Source organism: Coregonus clupeaformis, chromosome 27, assembly GCF_020615455.1.
Source record: "Coregonus clupeaformis isolate EN_2021a chromosome 27, ASM2061545v1, whole genome shotgun sequence".
Taxonomy (NCBI): domain Eukaryota; kingdom Metazoa; phylum Chordata; class Actinopteri; order Salmoniformes; family Salmonidae; genus Coregonus; species Coregonus clupeaformis.
Window position 1 is genome coordinate 1,524,300 of NC_059218.1, and position 27,726 is coordinate 1,552,025.

General features: G+C 43.5%; 1 protein-coding gene across 1 annotated transcript; it reads left to right on the plus strand.

The window, feature by feature from the left end:
- Positions 1–23,656: 23,656 nt before the first annotated feature.
- LOC121542187 (septin-5-like) lies at positions 23,657–25,364 on the plus strand. The gene is made up of 4 exons (XM_041851667.1): positions 23,657–23,914; positions 24,015–24,117; positions 24,755–24,792; positions 25,319–25,364. The coding sequence occupies exons 1-4, from the start codon at positions 23,715–23,717 to the stop codon at positions 25,362–25,364; spliced, it is 387 nt and encodes a 128-aa protein (XP_041707601.1). The 5' UTR covers positions 23,657–23,714.
- The last annotated feature ends 2,362 nt before the right edge of the window (positions 25,365–27,726 follow it).

The following is a 27,726-nucleotide window of genomic DNA, read 5'->3' on the forward strand; positions in this document are numbered from 1 at the left end:
AAAGAATTAGAAATACTAGAACAGAAAATTCATGATTTTAGAAAGAAAGCACAGCTTAGATAGAAATGTTGACACCCTTCAACAGTTGAAAACTTTGAAGCTTGAATATAACACAATATACACCCGTTCTGCAGAGATTGTTGCCCTGAAATCCAAACAACAATATGTTGAGCAAGGTGAAAGTGGGGTGGAAATGCTTTGTCATTATGGGGTATTGTGTGTAGATTGATGAGGGAAAAAAACATTTAAATCAGTTTTAGAATAAGGCTGTAACGTAACAAAATGTGAAAAACGTGAAGGGGTCTGAATACTTTCCGAATGCACTGTGTACACTACCAGTCAAAAGTTCGGACACACCTACTCATTCAAGGGTTTTTCTTTATTTTTAAATTTTTTTACATTGTAGAATAATAGTGAAGAGATCAAAACTATGAAATAACACATATGGAATCATGTTGTAGCCAAAAAAGTGTTAAACAAATCACCACCCTTTGCCTTGATGACAGCTTTGCACACTCTTGGTATTCTCTCAACCAGCTTCATGAGGTAGTCACCTGGAATGCATTTCAATTAACAGGTGTGCCTTCTTAAAAGTTAATTTGTGGAATTTATTTCCTTCTTAATGTGTTTGAGCCAATCAGTTGTGTTGTGACAAGGTAGGTGGCGTATACAGAATATTGCCCTATTTGGTAAAAGACCAAGTCCATATTATGGCAAGAACAACTCAAATAAGCAAAGAGAAACGACAGTCCATCATTACTTTAAGACACGAAGGTCAGTCACCACCGAAAATTTCAAGAACTTTTAAAGTTTCTTCAAGTGCAGTCGCAAAAGCAATCAAGTGCTATGATGAAACTAGCTCTCATGAGGACCGCCACAGGAAAGGAAGACACAGAGTTACCTCTGCTGCAGAGGATAAGTTCATTAGAGTTACCATCCTCAGAAATTGCAGTCCAAATAAACGCTTCGCAAAGTTCAAGTAACAGACACATCTCAACATCAACTGTTCAGAGGGGACTGTGTGAAGCATGCCTTCATGGTCGGATTGTTGCAAAGAAACCACTACTAAAGGACACCAATAATAAGAAGAGACCTGCTCGGTCCAAGAAACACGAGCAATGGACATTAGACCGGTGGAAATATAATATAATATAATATGCCATTTAGCAGATGCTTTTATCCAAAGCGACTTACAGTCATGTGTGCATACATTTTTACATATGGGTGGTCCCGGGGATCAAACTCACTACCCTGGCGTTACAAGCGTCATGCTCTACCAATTGAGCTACAGAGGACCACAGATGTGTCCTTTGGTCTGGAGTCCAAATTTGAGATTTTTGGTTCAAACCGAGTGAAGGAAAAGCAGACAAGTGCTCAGCATCTGTGGAAACTCCTTCAAGACTGTTGGAAAAGCATTCCAGGTGAAGCTGGTTGAGAGAATGCCAAGAGTGTGCAAAGCTGTCATCAAGGCAAAGGGTGGCTATTTGAAGAATCTTGAATATAAAATATATGCTGATTTGTTTAACACTTTTTTGGTTACTACATGATTCCATATGTGTTATTTCATAGTTTTGATGTCTTAACTATTATTCTACAATGTAAAAAATAGTACAAATAAAGAAAAACCCTTGAATGAGTAGGTGTGTCCAAACTTTTGACTGGTACTGTATGTATATATATATATATATATATATATATATATATATATATATATATTGTAAGCCAGCCTGTTTGGTTGGGCCAGTGTTCAATCTGGCAGGACCTCTGAGAAAAACTAGTAAGAAAACTAGTATCACTTAAGTGTGTGTGTTTATGTCTCAGTGTGTTCCACTCAAGCCAATGTCGGACAAAGTCTGTTTCTCTTTCCTTTCCCTGTTTGTGTCCTCTTCGTCTTTCCGGAGACCTCTGGCCCACCACATGGCATTCTGGGAAATACGTAAACAGGAAGTGTTGTCGGCTGTGTCATTCTCTGGCCTATCGCTGGACACAGCTGCGAGGAGAGAGAAGGATGGAAAGAGTGATGGAAGGGGGGGAGAGGATGGACCATTGGAGGGATGGCAAAGGAATGACGGTAAGGAGGAATGCAAACAACAGCAAGACAATGGAGCGACTCCAAGAGTTTTGAATCTGTGATATCTGTATACAGTGCCTTCAGAAAGTATTCACACCCCTTGACTTTTTCCACATTTTGTTGCGTTACAGCCTGCATTTTTGTGTCACTGGCCTACATACAACACACCATAATGTCAAAGTGGAACTATGTTTTTCTAAATTTGTATTAATTAATAAAAAATAAAAAGCGAAAATGTCTTCGGTCAATAAGTATTCCACCTCTTTGTTATAGCAAGCCTAAATAAATTCAGGAGTAAAAATATGCTTAACAATTCACATAATAAGTTGCACAGACTCTGTGTGCAACAATAGTGTTTAACATGATTTTTGAATGACTACCTCATCTCTGTACCCCACACATACAGTCATCTGTAAGGTCCCTCGGTTGAGCAGTGAATTACAAACACAGATTCAACCACAAAGACCAAGGAGGTTTTCCAATGCCTCACAAAGAAGGGCACTTGTTGGTAGAAGGGTAAAAAAAAAGCAGACATTGAATATCCTTTTGAGCATGGTGAAGTTATTAATTACAATTTGTATGGTGTATCTATACACCCAATCAGTACAAAGATTAATGCATAATTCCTAACTCAGTTGCCGGAGAGGAAGGAAACCGCTCAGGGATTTCACCATGAGACCAATGGTGACTATTAAACAGTTACAGAGTTTCATGGCTGTGATAGGAGAAAATTGAGGATGGATCAACAACATTATAGTTACTCCACAATGCTAACCTACATGACAGAGTGAAAAGAAGGAAGCCTGTACAGAATAAAAAATATTCCAAAACATGCATCCTGTTTGCAATAAAGCACTAAAGTAAAATTGCAAAAAATGTGGCAAAGAAATTAACTTTATGTTCTGAATACAAAGCATTATGTTTGGGGCAAATCCAGCATAACACATCACTGAGTAACACTCTTCATATTTTCAAGCATGGTGGTGGCTGCATCATGTTATGGATATGCTTGTCATCGGCAAAGACTGGGGAGTTTTCTTGGATAAAAATAAATGGAATGAAGCTAAGCACAGGCAAAATCCTAGAGGAAAACCTGGTTCAGTCTGCTTTCCAACAGACACTGGGAGACAAATTCACCTTTCAGCAGGACAGTAACCTAAAAACACAAGGCCAAATATACTCTGGAGTTGCTTACCAAGATGACATAGAATGTTGCTGAGCGGCTTAGTGACAGTTTTGACTTAAATCGGCTTGAAAATCTATGGCAAGACTTGAAAATGGCTAGCTAGCAATGATCATCAACCAACTTGACAGAGCTTGAAGAATTTTTGAAAGAATAATGTACAAATATTGTACAATCCAGGTGTGCAAAGCTCTTAGAGACTTACCTAGAAAGACTCACAGCTGTAATCGCTGCCAAAGGTGATTCTAACATGTATTGACTCAGGGCTGTGAATACTTATCTAAATGAGATATTTCTGCATTTCATTTTCAATGCTTTTGAAAACATTTCTAAAAACATGTTTTCACTTTGTCATTATGGGGTATTTTGTGTAGATGGGTGAGAAAGGAAATCCATTTAATCAATTTTGAATTCAGGCTGTAACATAACAAAATGTGGAATACTGTAAGTCAAGGGGTATGAATCCTTTCTGAAGGCACTGTATCTGGTTTGCATGGAGGCGATCTAGCTGTTGACTTGGAGCTCTCACAGTCTCACTGCAGAATTAGACTAAGAATAAGCTCCTGCTTTCTGTAACGTTCATCCTGCTGCTCGGTATTGTTCAATTTCTCCAAACGTCAAGTTTCAAAGTTAATGGTTAAGTTTAGGCACTCATTCTGAATGGTTAAGGTAAGGGTTAAGGTTTGGGATAGGGTTAAAAAAATAAAATAATTAACAGTGTCCACAACTGGGATTGAACATACAACCTTCTGATCCAGTCATGGGGTCCACAACTCCCTAGCAAAAACCAAGCCTACTTGATGGTAATAGCTCTCACTGTTGCCAATAGTAGCCAGTTCTGAAGGCATTTCCCTTCATCCTCAGGACATGGATAGACATCCAATTTCGACGGCACTCTTGAACGATCTCCCTGAAATGCTATCTGGTGCACTAATGGAGGTTGTCACTCACATCAGTCAGACAGGCCAGACAGACAGAGGCAGGCAGAATACTCTCCATAGGGCTCTGTTGGTTCTCACTATTGTGTTGCTACAGGGTTGACGAACGTTCTGTCAACGTTCTTTTATTATCGTCTGGTCTCACTAAACTTACAGTAAGTGACCGGTTAGTCTAAGTAACAATCACACTGACTCACTATGTTTGTGTGTCTCCTTACACATTGTGAGAAGATGCACGCTCATGACTCTCTCTCTGTGTGTGTGTGTGTGTGTGTGTGTGTGTGTGTGTGTGTGTGTGTGTGTGTGTGTGTGTGTGTGTGTGTGTGATGGTTAATGTGGGACCCACAGTGTTTACTGCTGAGAGAAGTGATGCATGTTGATAACGATGTGGACCACACCTAATTACTAAATTAACATGTGGCAAAACTAAATACTCTTAACCACACCAATGCCTCCGCAGTGGCACCATAGCCAATAAACACACACAGTCACACAGACAGACAGGGGTGAAGGAGGGAAGCCTGGGACTCCCAGATAACAACTTTGTCCTAAACAGGAGAAAGAATCATAAAACAAGAAATGAAGTTTGTGTTTTGTTGTGGATGTTTTGTAGGTTGAGGGTACTTCTTGCCTGCATGAGAATTAATGATAATAATAATATATTTGCTTATAACCAACTTCCCCTTCCTTATATAACACCCCCCCCCCCCGTTCACTACATGAAGGGTGAATGGGTTTTATATTAAATGTCATTTCTAGATTAGAGCAACATTCACAGATGCACTAGATGTTTGTTCGTTAGGGGTTATCAACATGCTGACAAACAACAATCCATTCATACGACAATCAGCTCTTATCCGTATGAAAATGTCATTAGTGAAGTATGCACGCACGCGCATGCTCAGTTCACACACACACACGCGCGCACACACGTATTAGCATCCTGGCCAGATGTTTCCTCTGCTCGGCTATGGTGTGTGTGTGTGTGTGTGTGTGTGTGTGTGTGTTGCATGCCAACATGTGTATGTGTGTATTGCTTGAGCACCAGATGTCTCTGACTTACCCTTCTGGGCCTCATCATCTACGTCAGAGCCTGGGGTGCAGGTAGTTGGCTGTGCACAGACAAGCACACCTCAAGGCTGGGAGGCCTGGTGAGAAGCTGGGGGATGGATAAGAGAGACAGGGGGACAGGGGGACAGGTTGTGGAGCAAAGGCAGTGGGATGAAGGAGATCGAGTGGGTGATATGCCCATCACAAATGTATCCACCGGGGCTGGGCTAAAAAAAGACTGATACACACACTGTTTATGCTTCTGACTTGTTGAAGACTCTTGGAGCCTTTACAACAAACGTTGCATATGTGGGTGGAGGAATAAAGCACAGGAACAACCAAGGGGGTCAGAGTGACAGCTTCTCCAGGCAGGGGAGGGGAGTGTGTTACTTAGCGGGGGCCAGCTGAGAGAGAGAGGAGGATGGAGTAGCAGTTAAGATGTCCTGTCTCTGTCCTACCGTTTCCCCTGAGCCGATTGTTCTCTGGTCCCAGTGATCATTCCCCCTCCTCACTTTCCACATTACTGCTTTATTACCACCTCACAGAACACACACACACACTCACACACACTGAGATAATACCTGCCGTGATGTGTGTGTCTGAGATTTGGCACTGAAACATCTCTTGGCGTGTATGTGTTTTGTGTCCAGAATTTGGTATGTGTGTGTGTTGGGTCTGACACGTGTGTGTGTATTTGCATGTCTGAATTAGTGGTCACTTTGTTCTCTGTAGTTCTGTTTCAGCATAGCAGAGCATCCAGTTCTATGACCACAGATAACCCTGGACCAGTGCTTCCCAAACAGTGGGTTGGGTCCCAATGGTGGGTCCCATCGTAGCCAGTCCCTCTCAAGTCACTGCTAAAGATCGGTTGCGGCTAGCATGGTTTTGGGTAAGTAACAAGACATTCCAAGGACTTTGGGCAGCTCACAATGTCACAATGTTTCACAAACTTGCACTGCCTTTTACCATGTACTGTATGTCATATAAAATACCCCTCTCTTTCCTCCTACAGTTCGGCGTTCCCGGTACCGCTCAGGGGGACATCCTCAGGATGATTTATATTCTTGTTGTGGGACTTTATGTCAATTGACTTTTTTTGGTCATGACATTCGGTTTACTTTAATATTATTCCATAAAGGACTACCATGAGCTAATGATGCTAACAATCCTAATGCTGCTAACTACGCTAATGATGCTTGAGATGCAAGCAGTAATTAGACTAATGCTGTGTGTTTCCTGTCAGGGTAATCACCGCGGTGACAGACATGTCACTGTTTACATCTACAGTGTGTAGTCTGTTTACCATCATGTTTAAACACTCTGATGATCATGATGCTATCTCATGGAAAAGTTTAGTCGGTCATCTTGATAGCGTATGTTAGCCCGAACGGTTCTCTAAGACCTAAGTGGCCTCAAGGCCTCTAGGGGGTTGCTATGATTGTCTTAATAGCTGCAGGCCTGTCTCGAGGGGATAAGACTAAGGCCGGGATTCAATCCAAGGTGCATTGTAGAACGCTTTCGACAATGCACCGTTTAAAGGCAATGTTCTCTCATTTGAGGAGATCGCATTCACGGTTAACACGGCAGATGTCGGCTCAATCTGAAATTATCTTTACATGTGAAGTGCTCTACAACGAGCGTCGGATTGAATATCAGCCTAACATTATTGCCAGTCAGAAAAGAGGCATGGGGAAAACCCACACTGTTGCGCTACCTCAGGATGCGTTAAACAAGCTCATAGCTTTGTTTACCACCCGGCCTAATGGGCTTCTAGGGTGTATTCATCTCTGAGTTACAGTCATTACACAAACTGAATCATCTGTGAGTCACCATAGATAGTCTACTTTCCTGCTGGGTTTCACCATTATTTGAACAACCCCTCCCTGGTCTCCACTAGCTGATTCTCCTCACGTTCCTGGCCTGTTATGATTTTCTGGAGACATTTTCCTCCCCTTGCTATCGTCCGATCAGCACATTTCCTCTTCAGAATGACACTGTTTCCGGGCCCCATTAAGAGCAATCAGAGAGATAACACAGTCACCAGACCCAGCTCCATCTCTCTCTCTCTCACTTTCCCCTTTCTCCCCCTCTCGCTCTCCCTTTCTCTCTACCTCTCTCTCCCTTCCCCACTCTCTCTATTCTCTCTCCCGTACCCTCCCTCCTCTGAATACTCATATCAGACTAGTCATTTTGAGAAGACCATGTGAAGATTAAGATAGAGTGAAGAATGAGTGTCACACCCACTCCCCCTGTCCCACAATCACCCTCTTATCTACTCTTCTTGTTGACTCATACCAGACTGATACAAAACAAACAATTAACAGTTATGGTAAAAAATTATTCCTTAACCAGTGGGAGCAGAGTAACTCTCATCCTCTGGGTTTGGAGAACCAAACTGAATGTACTGAGAGGAACACTCCCAAGTGTCTGATTTAACCGCCAGCACACCATCACTCAAGCTCCCTTTCCTATACATCAGTCTGCACAGAAAATAATAATAATAGTCATGTTTTCCTCCTTGTTCTCTCCAGCCCTTTACACTCGTCTCCCGCAATCGTTCCTCTGCTGGGGAGAAACTGAGAAACAGCTCTTTGAGAACAATAAACGCTTCCTGCAGCGAGTTAGGCTGCTCTGCAGGGGGGCTCAAATGGGAAAATACATATGTGATGGGCTATTGTACATGTGTGTGGACTAGAGCACTGGCTTTCCTGAGGTAGCCCATTTCCCAGGTGAAGTCATTGTGTGACCCTGGGTTATAGCTCTGTCTTTACGGAGGAAACACTAAGAGAATGTTCACTCACACATACTGTACATAAGTGTATACATTACACACACGTGAGTATAACACACACACGCATGTGAGTAGGCTATGTGTAGTGTAACAGAGTAGGTTCCGTCTCTGTCCCGACCTATGCTCGAACCAGGGACCTTCTGCACAATAACACTTTACGTGACGAATTGAACACCACTAATGGTATACAAAAAATATCATACACATCTCAAAATATCAGGTTCCATGCTTCTGTAGTCTTAGGGAAGGTGGGCGGCAGGTAGTGGTTAAGAGCGTTGGGCCAGTAACCGAAAGGTCACTGGTTCAAATCCCAAAGCTGACTGGGTGAACAATAATGTACAATGTGCCCTTGAGCAAAGCTCTTAACCCTAATTGCTCCAATAAGTCACTCTCTTAGTGATAAGAGCATCTGCTAAATTACTCAAATGTAAATGTAATGTCATTGGGGAAAGTGACGACCATCTTACACAGTTAGAAAAAAATGCTCCAAAAGGATTATTCGGCTGTCCCCATAGGAGAACCCTTTTTGGTTCCAGGTACAATCCTTTTGGGTTCAAAGTAGCCACTTTTTGGTTCTACATGGAGGGTTCTACCTAGAACCAAAAAGGGTTCTTCAAAGGGTTCTCTTATGGGGATAGCCGATGAACCCTTCTAGGTTCTAGATCCTTTTTTTCTAAGAGTGTACTTCAGCTAAAGTAACACATAGAGGAAGATTAGATTAGGTAGTACAGTATCCTCACATTAAGTTGAGCAGACCACCACACTTCCTCTATGACAATGATGTCATTTTCTGTACCTGCTCATTACCAGCCTCCTAATGGAATATAGAACATAGAATATGGAACGTGAGGTTGGGTAGGAGGAATATAAAGGGTCGGGGAAAGGAGAGCACATTTGCTTTAACCTACATTTCATGTCCCAACACAAACAGTAAGTAGGGGACAGTGGGGTAAGTTGAGCTATTTTTTACATTCAGCATCACTCCGTCAAGATAAATATAGTATTCTTTCTAACAAAGATATCTAAATATATTTCAAGATGACATGTATCCCTGGAAATAATCATAATTCATGTAAACATTACAGTTTTGAAAACATAGCTTGTCCAAAAAAAGTGGTCTCATGTGACAACTTACCCCGGGTACCCCCCGTACCCGGGGTAAGTTGTCACAAGAGACCACTTTTTTGGGACAAGCTATGTTTTCAAAACTGTAGAGTTGTTAATCATTTTAAGCATCTTTTAACACAGGCTTAACACCTAACAAACACTTTGTACTTTTTCAACACTTTTAACATAGTCCCTGTTGTTACCTTATATCCCAGTGATAATGTCTTGCATTATGCCTGGGAAGAAAGCACTTCAATTTGCTCAACTTACCATTGGCTCAACCATTGGCTGTATTTACCCTATGGTAAATATGACTATTTTAGCCAACTGATGTATAGAACAATCTTTAAATTATCTACTTTGGTTTAGATACAAGCATCATGAAACCTCTAACACAATAAATTAATTTGACTTGGTGAAAATCAGTTTTTTTGGACCTACCTTGCTTACCACTTTTTTCATGTGGTTTCGTCCTTCACAGACTCCATGAAATTATGAGAATCTTCCTAAATATTTGGTCAAATAATTAATTTTGTGTATGGTTTCCTAGAAAAAAGGGTGGCTCAACTTACCCCTTTGGCTCAACTTACCCCACTCCAACTGTAGCACAAACTCATCCATACATAGTCTGCGCCCAAATGGCACCCTACTCCTTATATAGGGCACTAGTTTTGACACACAGGTACTCACAGACACAGTGGGGTATTTTAGACGTCCAGACAGGGGTGCCAGGCTCTCGTGTATGGTTTCCTAGAAACAAGGGTGGTTCAAATTACCCCTTTGGCTCAACTTACCCCACTCTCTCCTAAAGTGTGAATAAATGTTAAATAATACCATGAAACTGTAGTCTAGTTTTCTTTCCCTCTGAGTTGTTTTGGGTTTTGAGAGGGGCTGAGTGAGATCCAGGGACCCATCTCAGAGAGTAAAGGGCAACAATGGAGGGAATACTCTAAGCACCCATGTATTGTGTATGTGTGTGTGTGTGTGTGTGTGTGTGTGTATGTGTGTGCTTCATTGTGTCTGACCCTCCCCACCCTGTAAACTGTTTGAGATCACAGGAAGTTAAACTTTAGCACCCTGATTCCCCATGTTCCCATCATTGCTCCCCTGCTGCTGTGCTGTGCCCTCCTCGGTGCAGCACAACACTCATTCCTATAACCATTGTTGAATTGTGCAACACCAGTATAGTATAAATATATACCATTTAGCAAACACTTTTATCCTAATCAACTCACAGTACAGTGAGTGCATACATTTTGAACGGCTCTAGGGGGACTCAAACACACAGCCCCTGTGCTCTTACCAACTGAGCCACACAGGACCACCAAGTGTTCTGTGAGCATTGTTGAAATGCAATGAAAGTTTCCCTGATTGTGATTCTCAGCTATTTGTCAACCTCACACGAGTTGTCTGCTTGTCACTGTTGTGTTTCTGTATGTCTTTGTTAGTGACCACTGAGCTGTGACCTCCACAAACTTTATACCAGTAAAAGCACAACAAGACTAAGAAGTGCCAGCCATAGAGTTTGTGGTACCAAGGCTGCTGCTGCTGCTGCTGCTGCTTCGTGGTAGTAGTAGTATTCGTAGTAGTATTCGTAGTAGTATTCGTAGTAGTATTCGTAGTAGTAGTAGTAGTAGTATTCGTAGTAGTAGTAGTAGTAGTAGTAGTATAGGCAGGATCTCACACCATGTCAGAAAAGACGTTCAACGTCTACTTTTGATTTACATTTTGTTGAGTTGTCAACTGACATGAATTGTACGTCAAATCAACAACAAAATTCACCATGTCATTGGATTTTAGTTGTGGATGCATCTCAATCCACCCCATCCGCCGATGTCGCACTTCTGCATCTGTGGTGAAAGGTGGCAGAGCTAGAGCGGTGTTTGTCAGACCATGAGACATCCCGAAAATCAGTCTTCTTACAAAATCATCTGGAGCGTCCGAACTGTTTGTCCTAAAAACTATTATGGAAAGACGAGACTCCGTTTTGCTCTACGACCCCCACAAGCGTCTTGGAACTCATCTGAAGTTGATACAGTCGATCTGCCAACTTCTGTCTGTAGCATCCGAACAGTTTGGGCTACACACTAATACCCCTATGTGGAAATGTGAGACTCATGGACACGTACATGTCGGTTGTTTTGCTCTAGGATGCCCACAGACCTCACAAGACTCGCCTGAAGGTCCCCAGGTACCAGTTGAAAAAATTTATGGAAGTATATATGGAGACAATTTGAACAAAATGAAGGAATTGAACAATATAGGTACAGCTTCCTTTTTAGTCACCATGGATGTGGAGTCTCTATACACCACCATTGAAAATGGATTGGCAGCTATGCACCATTTCTTGAGTACCCGGCCTGAGACTGAGATGCCTCCCACAGAATTCATTCTCACTGACTGAATGGACTCTTAATAATAACATATTTGTCTTTCAGGACCGTATTTTTAAACAATTCAAAGGATGTCAGAATTTGCTCGCTTTTTACATTCAGATAACTAGGTTCATTAGCCACGTTTTATATTATTGGATTTATTATATTGTTTTGTTAAATTTCAACTGCCAGTATGGGAAAGTCCAAGGTAAGCAGTTAAGAAGTTGTTGGCTAACGTTAGCTAGCTAAAGTTTTCTAACTAACGTTAGGTTAGCTAGCTAGCTATTGACACGATTCAGGTTATTGTAAACGGAATATACTGGGAACTATATTGAAGATTGTCTTATCAGCATGTGGATGTTTAGCTAGGTGGATGAGAGAGGTTGTGTTTTCTCTAGCAGGAGGTAAGCTTGGTTTCTTATATGGTGTTGAGTAAAGCTTAAACCATGTATTTAGATTGTAGGTAGGTAGTTGTAGTTAGGTATTGTAGGTAGTTTATTTAGGTAGTTATTTAGGTAGTTATTGTAGGTTTCTGTAGGTAATTATTGTAGGTAAGTATTGTATACGGCGGAGCCCGGCGAAGCACGAGGCTAGCTAGCTAGCGGGTAGTTACTGGTAACGTTTAGCAACGGTGGATAGTTGTTTCCAATGTTATTTCACGCTTAAGAGTACCTGTAATTAAGCCAGCTAGCTACCTACCATTCAGCCGTTTTTTCTAACCTCATTATCTGAGGCATCAACGTTAGGTAGTTAGTAGCTACTGTACTTAATTACACCTACTGATTGCAGAAGACAAATGTCAGCTGGCGTCGGGTAAGTTTGGCTTTATACATAGCTTGGGCTTTGTCGAGTAAGGCTTAATTATGTATTTAGATTGTAGTTAGGTATTGTAGGTAGGCATCGCGGGCTGTTGTGGGTAGTTATTGTAGGTTAGCATTGTATTCGGCTGTGCCCGGTGTAGCACGAAGCTAGCTAGCTAGCTAGCCGTTTTTCAAACAAAGTCAACACAGTAGCCATTGCTAGCTAGCCAACACGACCAGCTAATTGTACTGTAGAAGCTAAATACAATATATTTGTGCTAGCTAGCCAACGTTTAATTATTGCTGCGTTATGATTGGAACTAGACACGGACACGAATTATCTGTTTAGTGTGTTAACACACTATTGGTAGTTTGTTGTAACCAAGTATTGGTGCTAAACTGTGTGTTATTGGATGCTAGCATGCTAGTTAGCTATGGCGTCATAGTTAGGCATCGTGGGCTGTTGTGGGTAGTTATTGTAGGTTAGCATTGTTTTCGGCGGTGCCGGGTGTAGCACGAAGCTAGCTAGCTAGCCGTTTTTCAAACAAAGTCAACACAGTAGCCATTGCTAGCTAGCCAACACGACCAGCTAACTGTACTGTAGCAGCTAAATACAATATATTTGTGCTAGCTAGCCAACGTTTAATTATTGCTGCGTTATGAAAGGGAACTAGACACGGACACGAATTATCTGTTTAGTGTGTTAACACACTATTGGTAGTTTGTTGTAACCAAGTATTGGTGCTAAACTGTGTGTTATTGGATGCTAGCATGCTAGTTAGCTATGGTGTCATATTTAGCTAGCTGAATAAAGTAAGTTGAGTCTATTCCTTGAAACATTGAACCGCTGTAGTTCACAACAATTCTAATTTCTAAAGTGGAAGTTGGGAGAGTTTTTATTCGGGTGGTTCAGTGAAACAATTATAGTTTCTGAGGTGGAAGTTTTGGTGAGGGGAGGCCCTACTCTCTCCTTTCCCAGATGTTTAGTTCATTTCATTCCGATCTCCTCTGCATTATTGTAGCCATTTGCTACAGCCTGTCAACTATGCCTCTGCCTATCCCTGTTCTCTCCTCTCCACACAGGCTACACAAACGCCTCACACCGCGTGGCTGCTGCCTCTCTAACCTGGTGGTCCCTGCACGCACCCCACACCTGGAGTTCCAGGTCTCAGGCAGCCTCTGGAACTGCCGTTCTGCTGCCAACAAAGCTGACTTCATCCCAGCCTATGCTAACCTCCAGTCCCTTGACTTCCTGGCACTGACGGAAACATGGATTACCACTGAAAACACTGCTACTCCTACTGCTCTCTCCTCGTCTGACCATGTGTTCTCGCATACCCCGAGAGCATCTGGTCAGAGGGGTGGTGGCACAGGAATCCTCATCTCTCCCAAGTGGACATTCCCAATTTTTCCCCTAACCCATCTGTCTATCTCCTCATTTGAATTCCATGCTGTCACAGTCACTAGCCCATTTAAGCTTAATATCCTTGTCATCTATCGCCCTCCAGGTTCCCTTGGAGAGTTCATCAATGAGCTTGACGCCTTGATAAGTTCCTTTCCTGAGGATGGCTCACCCCTCACAGTTTTGGGGGATTTCAACCTCCCTACGTCTACATTTGACTCATTTCTCTCTGCCTCCTTCTTTCCACTCCTCTCCTCTTTTGACCTCACCCTCTCACCGTCCCCCCTACTCACAAGGCAGGCAATACGCTTGACCTCATCTTTACTAGATGCTGCTCTTCTACTAATCTCACTGCAACTCCCCTCCATGTCTCCGACCACTACTTTGTTTCCTTTTCTCTCTCGCTCTCCTCCAACACTACTCACTCTGCCCCTACACAGATGGTAATGCGCCGCCGCAACCTTCGGCTCTCTCTCTCCCACTACTCTCTCCTCTTCCATCCTATCATCTCTTCCCTCTGCTCAATCCTTCTCCCTCCAATCTCCTGATTCTGCCTCCTCAACCCTCCTCTCCTCCCTTTCTGCATCCTTTGACTCTCTGTGTCCCCCTATCCTCCCGGCCGGCTCGGTCCTCCCCTCCAGCTCCGTGGCTTGATGACTCATTGCGAGCTCACAGAACAGAGCTCCGGGCAGCGGAGCGGAAATGGAAGAAAACTAAACTCCCTGCCGAACTGTCATCTTTCACTCCCTCCTCTCTACATTTTCTTCATCTGTTTCTGCTGCTAAGGCCACTTTCTACCACTCTAAATTCCAAGCATCTGCCTCTAACCCTAGGAAGCTCTTTGCCACGTTCTCCTCCCCTGCTGAATCCCCCCCTCTCTCTCTGTGGATGACTTCGTCAACCACTTTGAAAAAAGAAGGTTGACGACATCCGATCCTCGTTTGTTAAGTCTAATGACACTGCTGGTCCTACTCACACTGCCCTACCCTATGCTTTGACTTCTTTCTCCCCTCTCTCTCCAGATAAAATCCTGCGACTTGTGACTGCAGGCCGCCCAACAACCTGCCCGCTTGACCCCATCCCCTCCTCTCTTCTCCAGACCATCTCCGGTGACCTTCTCCCCTACCTCACCTCGCTGATCAACTCATCCTTGACCGCTGGCTATGTCCCTTCCGTCTTCAAGAGAGCGAGAGTTGCACCCCTTCTCAAAAAAACCAACACTCGATCCCACTGATGTCAACAACTACAGACCAGTATCCCTTCTTTCTTTTCTTTCCAAAACTATTGAGCGTGCCGTCTTTAGCCAACTCTCTTGCTATCTCTCTCAGAATGACCTTCTTGATCCAAACCAGTCAGGTTTCAGGACTGGTCATTCAACTGAGACTGCTCTTCTCTGTGTCACGGAGGCTCTCCGCACTGCTAAAGCTAACTCTCTCTCCTCTGCTCTTGTCCTTCTAGACCTGTCTGCTGCCTTTGATACTGTGAACCATCAGATCCTCCTCTCCACCCTCTCCGAGCTGGGCATCTCCCGGCGCGGCTCACTCCTGGATTGCGTCCTACCTGACCGGTCGCTCCTACCAAGTGGCGTGGCGAGAAGCTGTCTCCGCACCACGTGCTCTCACCACTGGTGTCCCCCAGGGCTCAGTTCTAGGCCCTCTCCTATTCTCCCTATACACCAAGTCACTTGGCTCTGTCATATCCTCACATGGCCTCTCCTATCATTGCTACGCTGACAATACACAACTAATCTTCTCCTTTCCCCCTTCTGATAACCAGGTGGCGAATCGCATCTCTGCATGTCTGGCAGACATATCAGTATGGATGACGGATCACCACCTCAAGCTGAACCCTGGCAAGACGGAGCTGCTCTTCCTCCCGGGGAAGGACTGCCCGTTCCATGATCTCGCCATCACGGCTGACAACTCCGTTGTGTCCTCCTCCCAGAGTGCGAAGAGCCTTGGCGTGACCCTGGACAACACCCTGTCGTTCTCCGCTAACATCAAGGCGGTGACCCGATCCTGCAGGTTCATGCTCTACAACATTCGGAGAGTACGACCCTGCCTTACACAGGAAGCGGCACAGGTCCTAATCCAGGCACTTGTCATCTCCCGTCTGGATTACTGCAACTCGCTGTTGGCTGGGCTCCCTGCCTGTGCCATTAAACCCCTACAACTCATCCAGAATGCCGCAGCCCGTCTGGTGTTCAACCTTCCCAAGTTCTCTCCACGTCACCCCGCTCCTCCGCACACTCCACTGGCTTCCAGTTGAAGCTCGCATCTGTTACAAGACCATGGTGCTTGCCTATGGAGCTGTGAGGGGATCGGCACCTCTGTACCTTCAGGCTCTGATCAGTCCCTACACCCAAACGAGGGCATTGCGTTCATCCACCTCTGGCCTGCTGGCTCCCCTTCCTCTGCGGAAGCATAGTTCCCGCTCAGCCCAGTCAAAACTGTTCGCTGCTCTGGCACCCCAATGGTGGAACAAGCTCCCTCACGACGCCAGGACAGCGGAGTCACTCACCACCTTCCGGAGACATTTGAAACCCCACCTCTTTAAGGAATACCTGGGATAGGATAAAGTAATTCCACCCCAAAAGGCTAAAAGAGAACATTCCATATGGCCAATTCCAAAGAGTATGCAGAATTTGCGATCAGGAAACAGACTACAGTGTCAAATCTACTGAATTTGAGAATTGCTTATTGAATCGGGGTTACAGCGCTCAGGTCATGAAAGATGCAGGTGTAAGGGCTTGACAGAGAGAACTTGTTGCGAAGGGGAGAGTCTTGTGATGCACCAGAGAGAGTGTACTTTGTTACAAAATACAGCACTGGGCCTCCCGAGCTGCGGTCTAAGGCACTGCATCGCAGTGCTAGAGGCGTGACTACAGACCCGGGTTTGATCCCGGGCTGTATCACAACCGGCCTTGATCGGGAGTCCCATAGGGCGGTGCACAATTGGCCCAGCGTCGTCCGGGTTAGGGGAGGGTTTGGCCGGGGGGTCTTTACTTGGCTCATCGCGCTCTAGCGACTCCTTGTGGCGGACCGGGCGCCTGCAGGCTGACCTCGGTCGTCAGGGGAATGGTGTTTCCTCTTGACACATTGGTGCGGCTGGCTTCCGGGTTAAGCGGGTGGGTGTTAAGAAGCGCGGTTTGGCGGGTCATGTTTCGGAGGACGCATGACTCGACCTTCGCCTCCCGAGCCCATTGGGGAGTTGCAGCGATGAGACAAGATCGAAATTGGGGAGAAAAAGGGTGTAAAATACAATAAAATAAATACAGCACTGACCAAGAGAACATTCAAATAATCATAAAAAATAATTGGGGAATCATCCAAAGTGATACGCAACTACGACAAGTCTTTCCTGAGCCACCAGTCATAAAACTTTAAGAGATATCCTACCCTAAATGGCAAATTAGTCCACAGTTATCTTCCGGGTGACTCTAAAAAAACTTGGCGAGACCACAAACTCAGGCGCTCTTTTAAATGAAACAAGTGCAACCATTGCAGAAATATTGCACAGCAAAAGTATTTTGTTGACACAGCTTCTAAAATGGAGAATCAAGTCAAGCATTTCATTAACTGCAAAACCACTCATGTAATCTACAGATTGGAATGTCCACAGTGTTCTACATTGGACAGACAAAGAGATGCCTTCATGACTGCTTAGTGGAACACAAGTACATCATATGGGTAGGCAATGAAGACTACCCCGTGGCAAGGCACTTCAAGTCCTTACAACATGGCGACCCTGCCTCCCTACAAGCTATGGGTATTGATGTTCTGGCCTCAATTAGAAAAGGGGACCATCTTAAACAGATAAACCAAAGGGAAAGTTTTGGGATTTACAAACTACAGGCCACTAAATTCCCTGATTTAAATGAAGATATGTATTTCTCACCTTTCCTGTAGGGTCGTGAGAGGTCCCTTTGCTGTCATCTAGTGGACATATTGCTCTATTGCCCTCAGCTATGTTTAGACTGTTGTGGTCCATGTTTGCTGTGTTCGAGTGTACTATATATATATATATTTTTTATAAAATAGATGGCTCTCCAATTCTTAACACTTTGCCCAGTCATTTTCAAGGTTAGAACTACCTTTCTAGGGGTTCTGATGCTTCTTGCCTTGATTTGCATTTTTGATAACATATCTACAGTATTTCACTTTTTAATGTGTATAGTATTGCTTACTAGGTGTTGTCCAATGAATTCTGTAACCACTCCCTCTTCAAATCAGGGTTGATTGGAAAAGGCTGTTCAAAAGAGGACATTGTATTATAATACATTTGTACTCACTGACGAAGGCCATGCAGCCGAAACACTACACACCTGATTCAAATGATCAAAGCTTGATGATAAGTTGATTATTTGAATCAGCTGTATAGTGCTAGGGCAAAAACCAAAACGTGCACCCCTTGGGGTCCCGAGGACCGAGTTTGGAAAACCCTGGGTTTAGGTTTACAATTAGGGTTACAATTAGGGTTAGGTTTAGGGTTATGAGTTAGGGTTAGGTTTTGTTTTAGGGTTTTGGGGTTGGGGTTAGGGTTAGGTTAAGAGTTAGGGTTAGGGTTAGGTTTAGGGAAAATATGATTTTTAATGGGAATCAATTATTTGGTCCCGACAAGTATAGTAAAACAAATGCGTGTGTATGTGTAAGAGAGCGAGAGAGAGAGAGAGAGAGAGAGAGAGAGAGAGAGAGAGAGAGAGAGAGAGAGAGAGAGAGAGAGAGAGAGAGCGTGTGTCGGTGTGTTAGAGAGAGCAAGAAAGCGAGAAAGTGAGAGAGACGGAGAGTGAGTTCTGTGTAGCTTATCGGTACAGTTCTAAGGCAAAGTCCCTTTGATGTTATTGTTATAAACATTTATATCCATTCCCAGGGGAGAGTAGGGGCATTTCTGAGAGGTCAACTCTGAGTACCTGTCAAAACACTTCCTTTCTGTGTCACAACTAGAACAATAATAATGGTCTAGCCTACATTCACTAGGTCTCAAAGAGCTTTTCATTGTAAGCACCATTGTGTAGCACCAAACACAGAGTGTGTTAAATGCTCTCTCTTTGTCTCAGCCCTTCCATAGTGAAGATCGGCTGGTTTAGGAGTGGTATTAGACTGCCACTCTTCGGCAGTAAATATTAGCTACACCTTCACACAGTTCTGAGAAATTGAATTCACTGAGGTCTCAAGATGAAAGAAACAAGGCTACTGTTTGTTTTGTAATCGACAGTAATGTCAAATAAATGTAGAGATTGTTTGTTGTATAGTGCTCGTCTTGTGTTTATTGTTACAATTAGGTTTAATAGGACTGCAATTATAATTGTTTCATTAGGCTAAAGGCGTAAGTGTCCAGGTGTATCAGACTAATTCTGAAAGACTGTGAGAGCTTGTAGGTTTCAGCAGCCAAGATGACAAGCAACACCAGGTACAAGAGCCGCCCGCTCAGATCAGGTATGCACATTACTCCAGCTGATCAACAATCAATCAATGGCACATTGATCATGATTTATAACCGATATGGATTAATAACGATAACTGTTCTAAATATATTTGCTATAACTGTTTGCTTTCTCTCTCCTCTCACTTGCGCATTGCAATGACCAGACGGTTCCATCTCCATCTTTCACCTGCCCCACCGGGTCTCTCGTGCTCCGCTGCCGATCCCCATGGAATAATACTCCATCGGATATGGTTTCCATTAACAGAGGATGGAGGAGAGGTAAGAACTGTGACCCGTTATAACCGTTTATAACTGACCTGTCGGCCCATATGACTACGGCCTGTCTGTGTTATGAGAAAAGCGCTGTTGAAATTCCATTATCTAACTTTACTCACATAAGTCATGTCCTAATAAGGCTATAATCGAAATGGTATTACCACATTTGAAATTATATTCAATAAATGTTCTCTCTAATATGGGAAAGAGAGGAATATTTTGTCCTCTACGGCATCTTTGAAGAAAGTATTACCAAGCCCTAGAATGAATGATCATATTACGTCTGCATGGTGCCACTTATCTTTTGTTACGATGTCTTATCACGGCAGCGGGCGGAAGCAGCAGCCAGTTGGGGCACTAGGGAAAGAATCTAAGACCATTTCCGCTCCGTGACCCCAATTAGGACGCTGGGCACAACAGCATTGTCTTATCTTATCACACACACAAGCACACACTGTACCAAACATTGTCCGCTATTATTTGGCAGAATGAATGGCTTTGCTCTCATATCAGAGTAAGCGTATGTCTCTCTCTCTCGCGCTCGCTCTCGCGCTTGCTCGCTCACACACACACACACACACACACACACACACACACACACACACACACACACACACACACACACACACACACACACGCACACGCACACGCACACACACACACACACACATCTTGTACAACTAACCTTGTGGGGACACACAATTCAGTCCCATTCAAAATCATATTTTCCCTTAACCCCTAACCCTAACCCGTACCCTTACCCTAACCCTACCCTTAACCCTAACCCAAAAACATAACCCTAAACCTAACCCTAGCTCCTAACCCTAACCCTAAAAATAACCCTAGCTCTTAACTCTAAACCTAATTCTAACCCTAACATTAATTCTAACCTTAACCCTAAACCCCCTAGAAATAGCATTTGACCTTGTGGGGACCAACAAAATGTCCCCAGTTGGTCAAATTTGTGTTTGTTTACTTCTTATAGCATAGTATAGTCAAACACGTCCACACAACACAACACACACACACACACACACACACACACACACACACACACACACACACACACACACACACACACACACACACACACACACACACACACACACACACACACACACACATACACAGACAGAGAGAGCTGTGCACAGATCACAGAGATAGGTGTCTCTGTATGTTTCTCTATCTCCATGTGGGTAGCTGACTATTTACATACTGCTGTCTGTGAAGGTGCTCACTGCCCATCTTACAGCTCCCTAGTCTAGGGTTGGCCAACCTCCAAGCTCCCAGAGAAAGCTGGGTGTGCAGGATTTTACACCATTTTTTTTTAAAACGTCAAATTGGCCACTGTATTTTTGGATAGTCGTTAGCCATCGTCATAGCAACCCCTGTTAATGCGATTGTCTTTCAGCACTGCCAGAGGAGATACCGCAGCGTGAAACGGCTTGGCTTTCCTCTTCCAATCTCTCTCTTTCTATCCTTTCCTTTTCTCGCTGTCTCTTTTTCTCTACAGTACTCACTCACACTCCTCCACTCTCTCCCCCTCTCCCCTTTGCCACATGATGCGAGCACCAGCTGTTCTGGACGACTGTGTGATCTCGCTCTCCATAGCCGATATGAGAAAGACCTTTAAATATCCAACTGAACGAAATTAATACGTATATAAGAATTATGTTCATTGACTACAGCTCAGCGTTCAACACCATAGTGCCCTCCAAGCTCATCACTACGCTCAGGACCCTGGGACTGAACACCTCCCTCTGCAACTGGATACTGGACTTCCTGGCGGACCACCCCCCAGGTGGTGAGGGTAGGCAACAACACATCCACCATTCTGACCATCAACACGGGGGCCCCTCAGGAATGTGTGTTTAGTCCCCTCCTGTAGTCCCTGTTCATCCACAACGGTGACTCCAACATCATCATCAAGTTTGCTGACGACACGATGGTGGTAGGACTGATCACCGACGACAATGAGACAGCCTATAGGGAGGAGGTCAGAGACCTGGCAGTGTAGTACCAGGCCAACCACCTCTCCCTCAACGTCAGCAAGACAAAGGAGCTGATCGTGGACTGCAGGAAACAGTGGGGCGAGCACACCCCCGTCCACATCGATGGTGCTGTAGTGGAGTGGGTGACTCTATGCACACACAGTGGACTCTACCCGCACACACACACACACACACACACACACACACACACACACACACACTACTTAAGCCTAGGGCTGTTACGGTGACCGTATTACCCGAACACCTGCGGTCACGAGTCATGACAGCAGTCAAATTCCACGTGACTGTTTAGTCACGGTAATTAGGCTTCTCCAAGCTCTGATGCTGCTGATGGTCATCAGTAGCCTACCAAACTTGCTAACTGCCTGGTACTCAGCACTCTATTGTCCTTCTAATCACTCTGACATCAATGCAAATGTAATCAAAAATCGAATCAAAAACTTAATGAGAGCCCATGAGCTGATGTTGCGCAACATTTCTACGAGCTATGCATTTGCGTGAGAAAACAGAGCGATGGCCTCTATTAAAAAGAGGAGGATCATTTCTATAGGCTAGGCCTACTATATTTATTTCTCAACTTTCCTAATATTAAGCACATTGCTTCTCTTTAAAACAGGAGTATAGCTTACCTGGCTGGCATGAAAATGAACCACGGAAAAGCGTCCTCCATTCGCTATTTAAGTGCATAGGTGACATGTATTTTTTTCCACTGCCCCTGTTTTCGAGACAGGTGCATGACAATGGTCCATTCTAAATCAAAGCAAATTTCACACATATATTATTTAGTATATGTAAAGACAAGATTAAATCAAGAATAGTGTGATGGTGACAATATTAGCCTATCACTTGTGAATGATATATTATCACCTGTGAATGATGCCCAGCTTAAGGCAAACAGCACATGCTTCTTTTTTGTGACTTTTTCGAATCATAGTCACACACCTCATGTAGCCTTGCCCATAGGCCTATATGTTTTGATAAGGTTTGTATCACAACTAAAGTGGCCAAATAACTTCTTAAAATGAAGCACATTAATCTGCTTTACAACGGGTGTAGAGCCTAACTGGCATACATACGCAGCGCGTGAGTTTAAAGTTTGGGGAAGAGCATTTTCACCATCACCATAAAAATGCACCTTTATAATAAAAGCATTACATGCATAATCGCATTTGTGGTCACTTTTGAAAATGGTATTTTCCTGCTATTGGAACATTCATGCTTATAGCCTACTGCCGTGTGCACATTGCTGCGCTTATAATGTTAAGAAATAGCCTAGTAGTTTATCAACAATCTCATCTGTTGGGTCAGGCTCATTGCTTAAAACAAGTTTTTTGATGCTAGTGGTTGTATTAATTTGGGATCTATCGCATCCCACAACTGTCCCAGACTATGTTTGGAATATTTATTTATTGCAGATATTTGCTTGACAATCACCGGCTGACAAAATGTCATGACCACCACAGCCCTACTTACACCCACACATATAACATGCGCACACATGCATACTGACTCCACACACACACACACACACACACGCACACACACGCACACACACGCACACACACGCACACACACGCACACACACGCACACACACGCACACACACGCACACACACGCACACACACGCACACACACAAACACACACACACGCTGCTGCTACTGTCTATTATATATCCTGTTGCCTAGTCACTTTAACCCTACCTATATGTACATATCTACCTCAATTACCTCGTACCCCTGCACATAGACTCAGTACTGGTACTCCCTGTATATAGCCATGTTATTTTTACTTGTTATTGTTATTCATTATTCACTGTGTATTTATTCCTTGTGTCACTATTTCAATTTTATTTTTTATTTTTTATCTTTAACTTTGCATTGTTGGAAAAGGACCCGTAAGTAAGCATTTCACTGTTAGTTTACACCTGTTGTTTACGAAGCATGTGACAAATTATATTATATTTGATTTGATGATGCAGGCCTTTATGTAACTAAGGAGTCAGAAGTACAGATGGTCTCTCAGAGCTCAGTGTATGCCCTGATCTGTGGTCATATTGTAGCGGAGAGCAGTGACGTAGAAAATGTCAACATGTAAGGAGCAGGACACTCGCAGGCATGCACGCACAAACAAACACACGCACACGTACGTATGTACACACACACGTACACAAGCAAGTACACACGCACATACACGCATGCACACACACACACACGTACGTAAGCACACCAGAGGCCAGAAAGTCAGAGGGAGACTCTATCCCTGGGGCATCGTAGAGGGTAGGTGTATGAGTGTTGCGTGTGTATGTAATGTGTGTCTGTGTATGAACTTGTGTGTATGTGTGCCTGCAGTGGAGAACCAGTCTCATTGTGACTTTGTGAAGCTGAGGATCATGCTGATCAGGACCCATTTGCACGACGTGAAGGACATCTCCTGTGACTGCCACTACGAGAACTACAGGGCACAGTGCATACAGACCATGACCAGGTAGCCAAAGGCTGTGTGTGTATCAGTGTGTGCGTGTGTGTGTGCATGTGTGTATGTGTGTGTGTATCAGAGCTAACCTTGCTGTTTCTCTCTACTCCAGTAAAATGAATACAGATAACCGTGTGGAGAGCCCAATCCCCATCCTGCCCTTGTCCACCCCCGACATGGAGACAGAGAAACTCATCAAGATGAAGGACGAGGAGGTAGTGAACTGTTAATTACAATTAATTAATGACATTCAAAGTATATGATAGCAGGGTTGGGGAGTAACTGATTACGTGTAATCAGTTACATGTAATCTGATAAAAAACAAAAATGAACTGTACGTTAACAGCTAAAATATTGTAATCAGATTACAGATACTTTTGAAAAAGTAGATGATTACTTCTTGGATTACTGAAAAATTCTGAAAGGATGTTTGCGAAAAAAATACATGTACATTCAATTCAGCATTAAAAAAAGGCTTTGTTCCACCGGAGCGAGTCAGAGACCACTATCATTTGCCCCTGAGAAACACGTTTGATGGGCCCTCTTTGTCTTTTTGTAATATATTTTAAAGGGAAAGTAATCTAAAAGTAACTGAAAGTAATCAGGTTATTACCGATTACAATTTTGTACAGGTAACTAGTAACTGTAATGGATTACATTTAGAAAGTAACCTACCCAACCCTGTATGATAGTGGTTTGCATTGATATAATGCTATAGTCTCATGCGTACTGGACACATATACATTGTGTGGGGAAAGTTGTTTTTTCTTTCTCCTTTCCTCTGTACAGCTTTGTCTCTTTCACTCTCCATCGCTCTCTCTCTTTCTTCCTTCCCTCTTTCTCTCTCTGTAGTTGAGGACGATGCAGGAGTGTTACAGGAGGGGGTCGCAGTTCCGGAGCGACCCACTAGGTGTCATCCTCCGACAACCTTAGGCACCTCCTCCCTCACAGTCTGGACTAATCAGTATCCTATTGGTGTCACCTGTGTCTACCTGTTCACGTGTGTATTTATGCCCTGTGTTCCCTTGCTCAGTTTTCTCTGCTAGTTTCTCTATGTCCAGCAGTACTACTCGGTGTCTGATCGGAGACCTATGTACAGGTACTTGAGAAGTGTTCTCCCTGTTTCGTTATTTGTTTCAGTCGTAGGTAGTATTTCGTATTTTGGCTGTCAGACGGTTTTTGGAGACTTATTTGCTCCGCCTTTCTTTTATCGTGATTAGTCCATTCTTTTGTATTCTGGCTACGGGACCACCAGTAAAGATCCTTGTTTCACCATCTCTGCCTACTGCCTACTGTATATCCTGCACCGCACCTGGGTTACACCTCACACCAACCCCTACACAGAAGATGCTTCAGAAGATGCAGATGCAACATGAGCACGACCTGTGAACCCTGACCCTTTACCTTTTACCCCAGAGCTTTCACCTCTCTCTTCTCACCTAATGACATGTGGGAGGTGTAACACAGGTTCAATCACGTGCTGAACAATCACACGCTGCCACCTGACCACTGCCTCTTAAACGGAAGCATGTCTGAACATTCTGTAGTTGTTACACCCTCTTCTGAATATGTGCATGTCACCAAGCACTAACAAAGAAACTGGACACATGGTAAAACCAACACTAAACACTCTCCAAACCATCGACATTATGGATTGGCCACACCCTACACTGGAGTATGACTTTTAAACAGGGTCAAGCATTTTGTCAATGTTTTGTTGGTGTTGTGAAAAACCTAAGAAACGATGCTTTGTTGGATACCGTCAGAAGCCAAGACTATAGCCAAGCTTTGTAGCATTGTAGTAGATTTGCACCTTAGATTGCAGTTGATGTCCAAGCCTGTTTTTGAATTTAAGGGAAGTTAATTGGTACTTAATAAGACTGTTTATGATTATGGTTGACTATGTCTTTTGCACTCTACTGGATCACACTGTTATTCTGTTTATAACCTTGGGTTCTTTGTTATTTATTCTAATTTATGGTGTGTGTGCATGAGTAAAAGTGATCATGTGAAATTGTGAGTGTGTGCGTGTGTGTGTGTGTGTGAATGCGTGTGTGTTTATAGTTTTTGTGTATGTTAGAGTAATAGAGAGAATGTGTCTCTATGTCAGAAACATAGACCACAGTGCCATTTCCTGTCCAACAGAAGTTATGAAACGAACCAAAGTTTTGAGCGATAATAAATATTTTCCCTTTGTTCCATTGACAGACTGAGGCTTTCTAAAGCACCACTTCTGTCTCTGAGGGTTCTCTTATGGAACAAGGGCAAAGTGTTACAGCACAATCAATATTCTGAGAGTCTACTTTAGATTATATTAGATAAAGAAACATTAGATCAAACTCAAATAAAAAACATTATATGCCCAGAACCCACCTACTTGACAAGATTATATTACACATTTTTGGTGTGTGTGTGTGTGTGTGTGTGCACCTGTGTGTCAATGGTGGTGATGTTTAGCCTGTATGTTGGTCCATCCCATTGTTGTACGTAACATAGATGAGTAGATATGTCAGCATGATCAAGGTTGTGTCCACATAACACAGTGATGTCTCACACCGGTGCTCATCACTCAATAAAAACCCACTGTTGTACCTTTGATGCTCACTAATATTACTGTGTGTGTTTGGGTGTGTGGCTAAGCATCGGACAGTGACTTAAAATGTTTTACTCCTGATACATGGCTGTGCTGTGTGCAACCACAACAAATAGTCTCATCATAGGTTACTGTACACTGTGTTGTTCAGTGCTAGTTAATCTTCTACGTCATCATACCATATACTTTGGGACGTGCCACAGCTATTCGTCCACAGTCACACTTCCTCTGGATGAACTTTCTCATAGACACTCATCTAAGGTCAGCTTTATGTTTTCCCCCTCTAATGGCTAAAGTTAGGATTTGGTGAGGGTAAACTGACCCTAGATCTGTGCCTAAGGACAACTGCTTTGCCTGCCTATGAGGATGAGACAAGGCCTGTCGTCCCCTATGACAGGTAAACACATGACTCACGTATGGTTGATTATGAGCCAAAATGGTAAGGAGAAATGTAACCAGTCTGGTTATTCTAGGGTTGACATTAAGGGAGTAGTCCCCCTAAGGTTTCCTTGTTCACTCTTATGTTATAGGTCCTGTGTATGGAATACATTTTTTCCACTGCTCTTTAAGGACAACACAGACCAAGATACTGGGACCTACACAGATTTATTGAAACCAAATCTTTGGGTTTTATAACATAATTCTGAGAAAAATGGAGGGAAAGTCTGAATCCAACTATGAAAGAGGTGTGCCCATGAATTACTTTCTCATTTAGTCTACATGTACAACCAATTTAGTACACCAGTACAACACATTTTCCTATTGAGATGTATATAGAGTAAGTGCTGCAATATATACATTGTGTATAAGTCCTGTCCCATAGGGCGGCGCACAATTGTCCCAGCGTCGTCCCGGGTTTGGCCGGTGTAGGCCGTCATTGTAAATAAATACATTGCTACAGGGCAGTTAGTGTTTTACAGTGTGTTAATCAGATTGAACACCATGGAAGGCATTGGTTTTAAAGGAGACTACAATGTTTTAAAGTTTTGTTGGTTGCCATGTTTCCTAATGACGTTAGTGTGATGAGTGATTTTGAAGGCGTCAGGCGCAGGAGGGTAAATCACAGAATAAAAGGTTTATTCCGAAAACACAGCAGTACGCAGCAATGCGTCAAACACTCCAGTCCGTATTCCGCACTGGAAAAGAACAAGGCACACGGGTGAATATCCCAGTGATACAAAATAGCAAGAGCTCCACCGAGCTAATCGAACCTCCACAATAAACAATCACA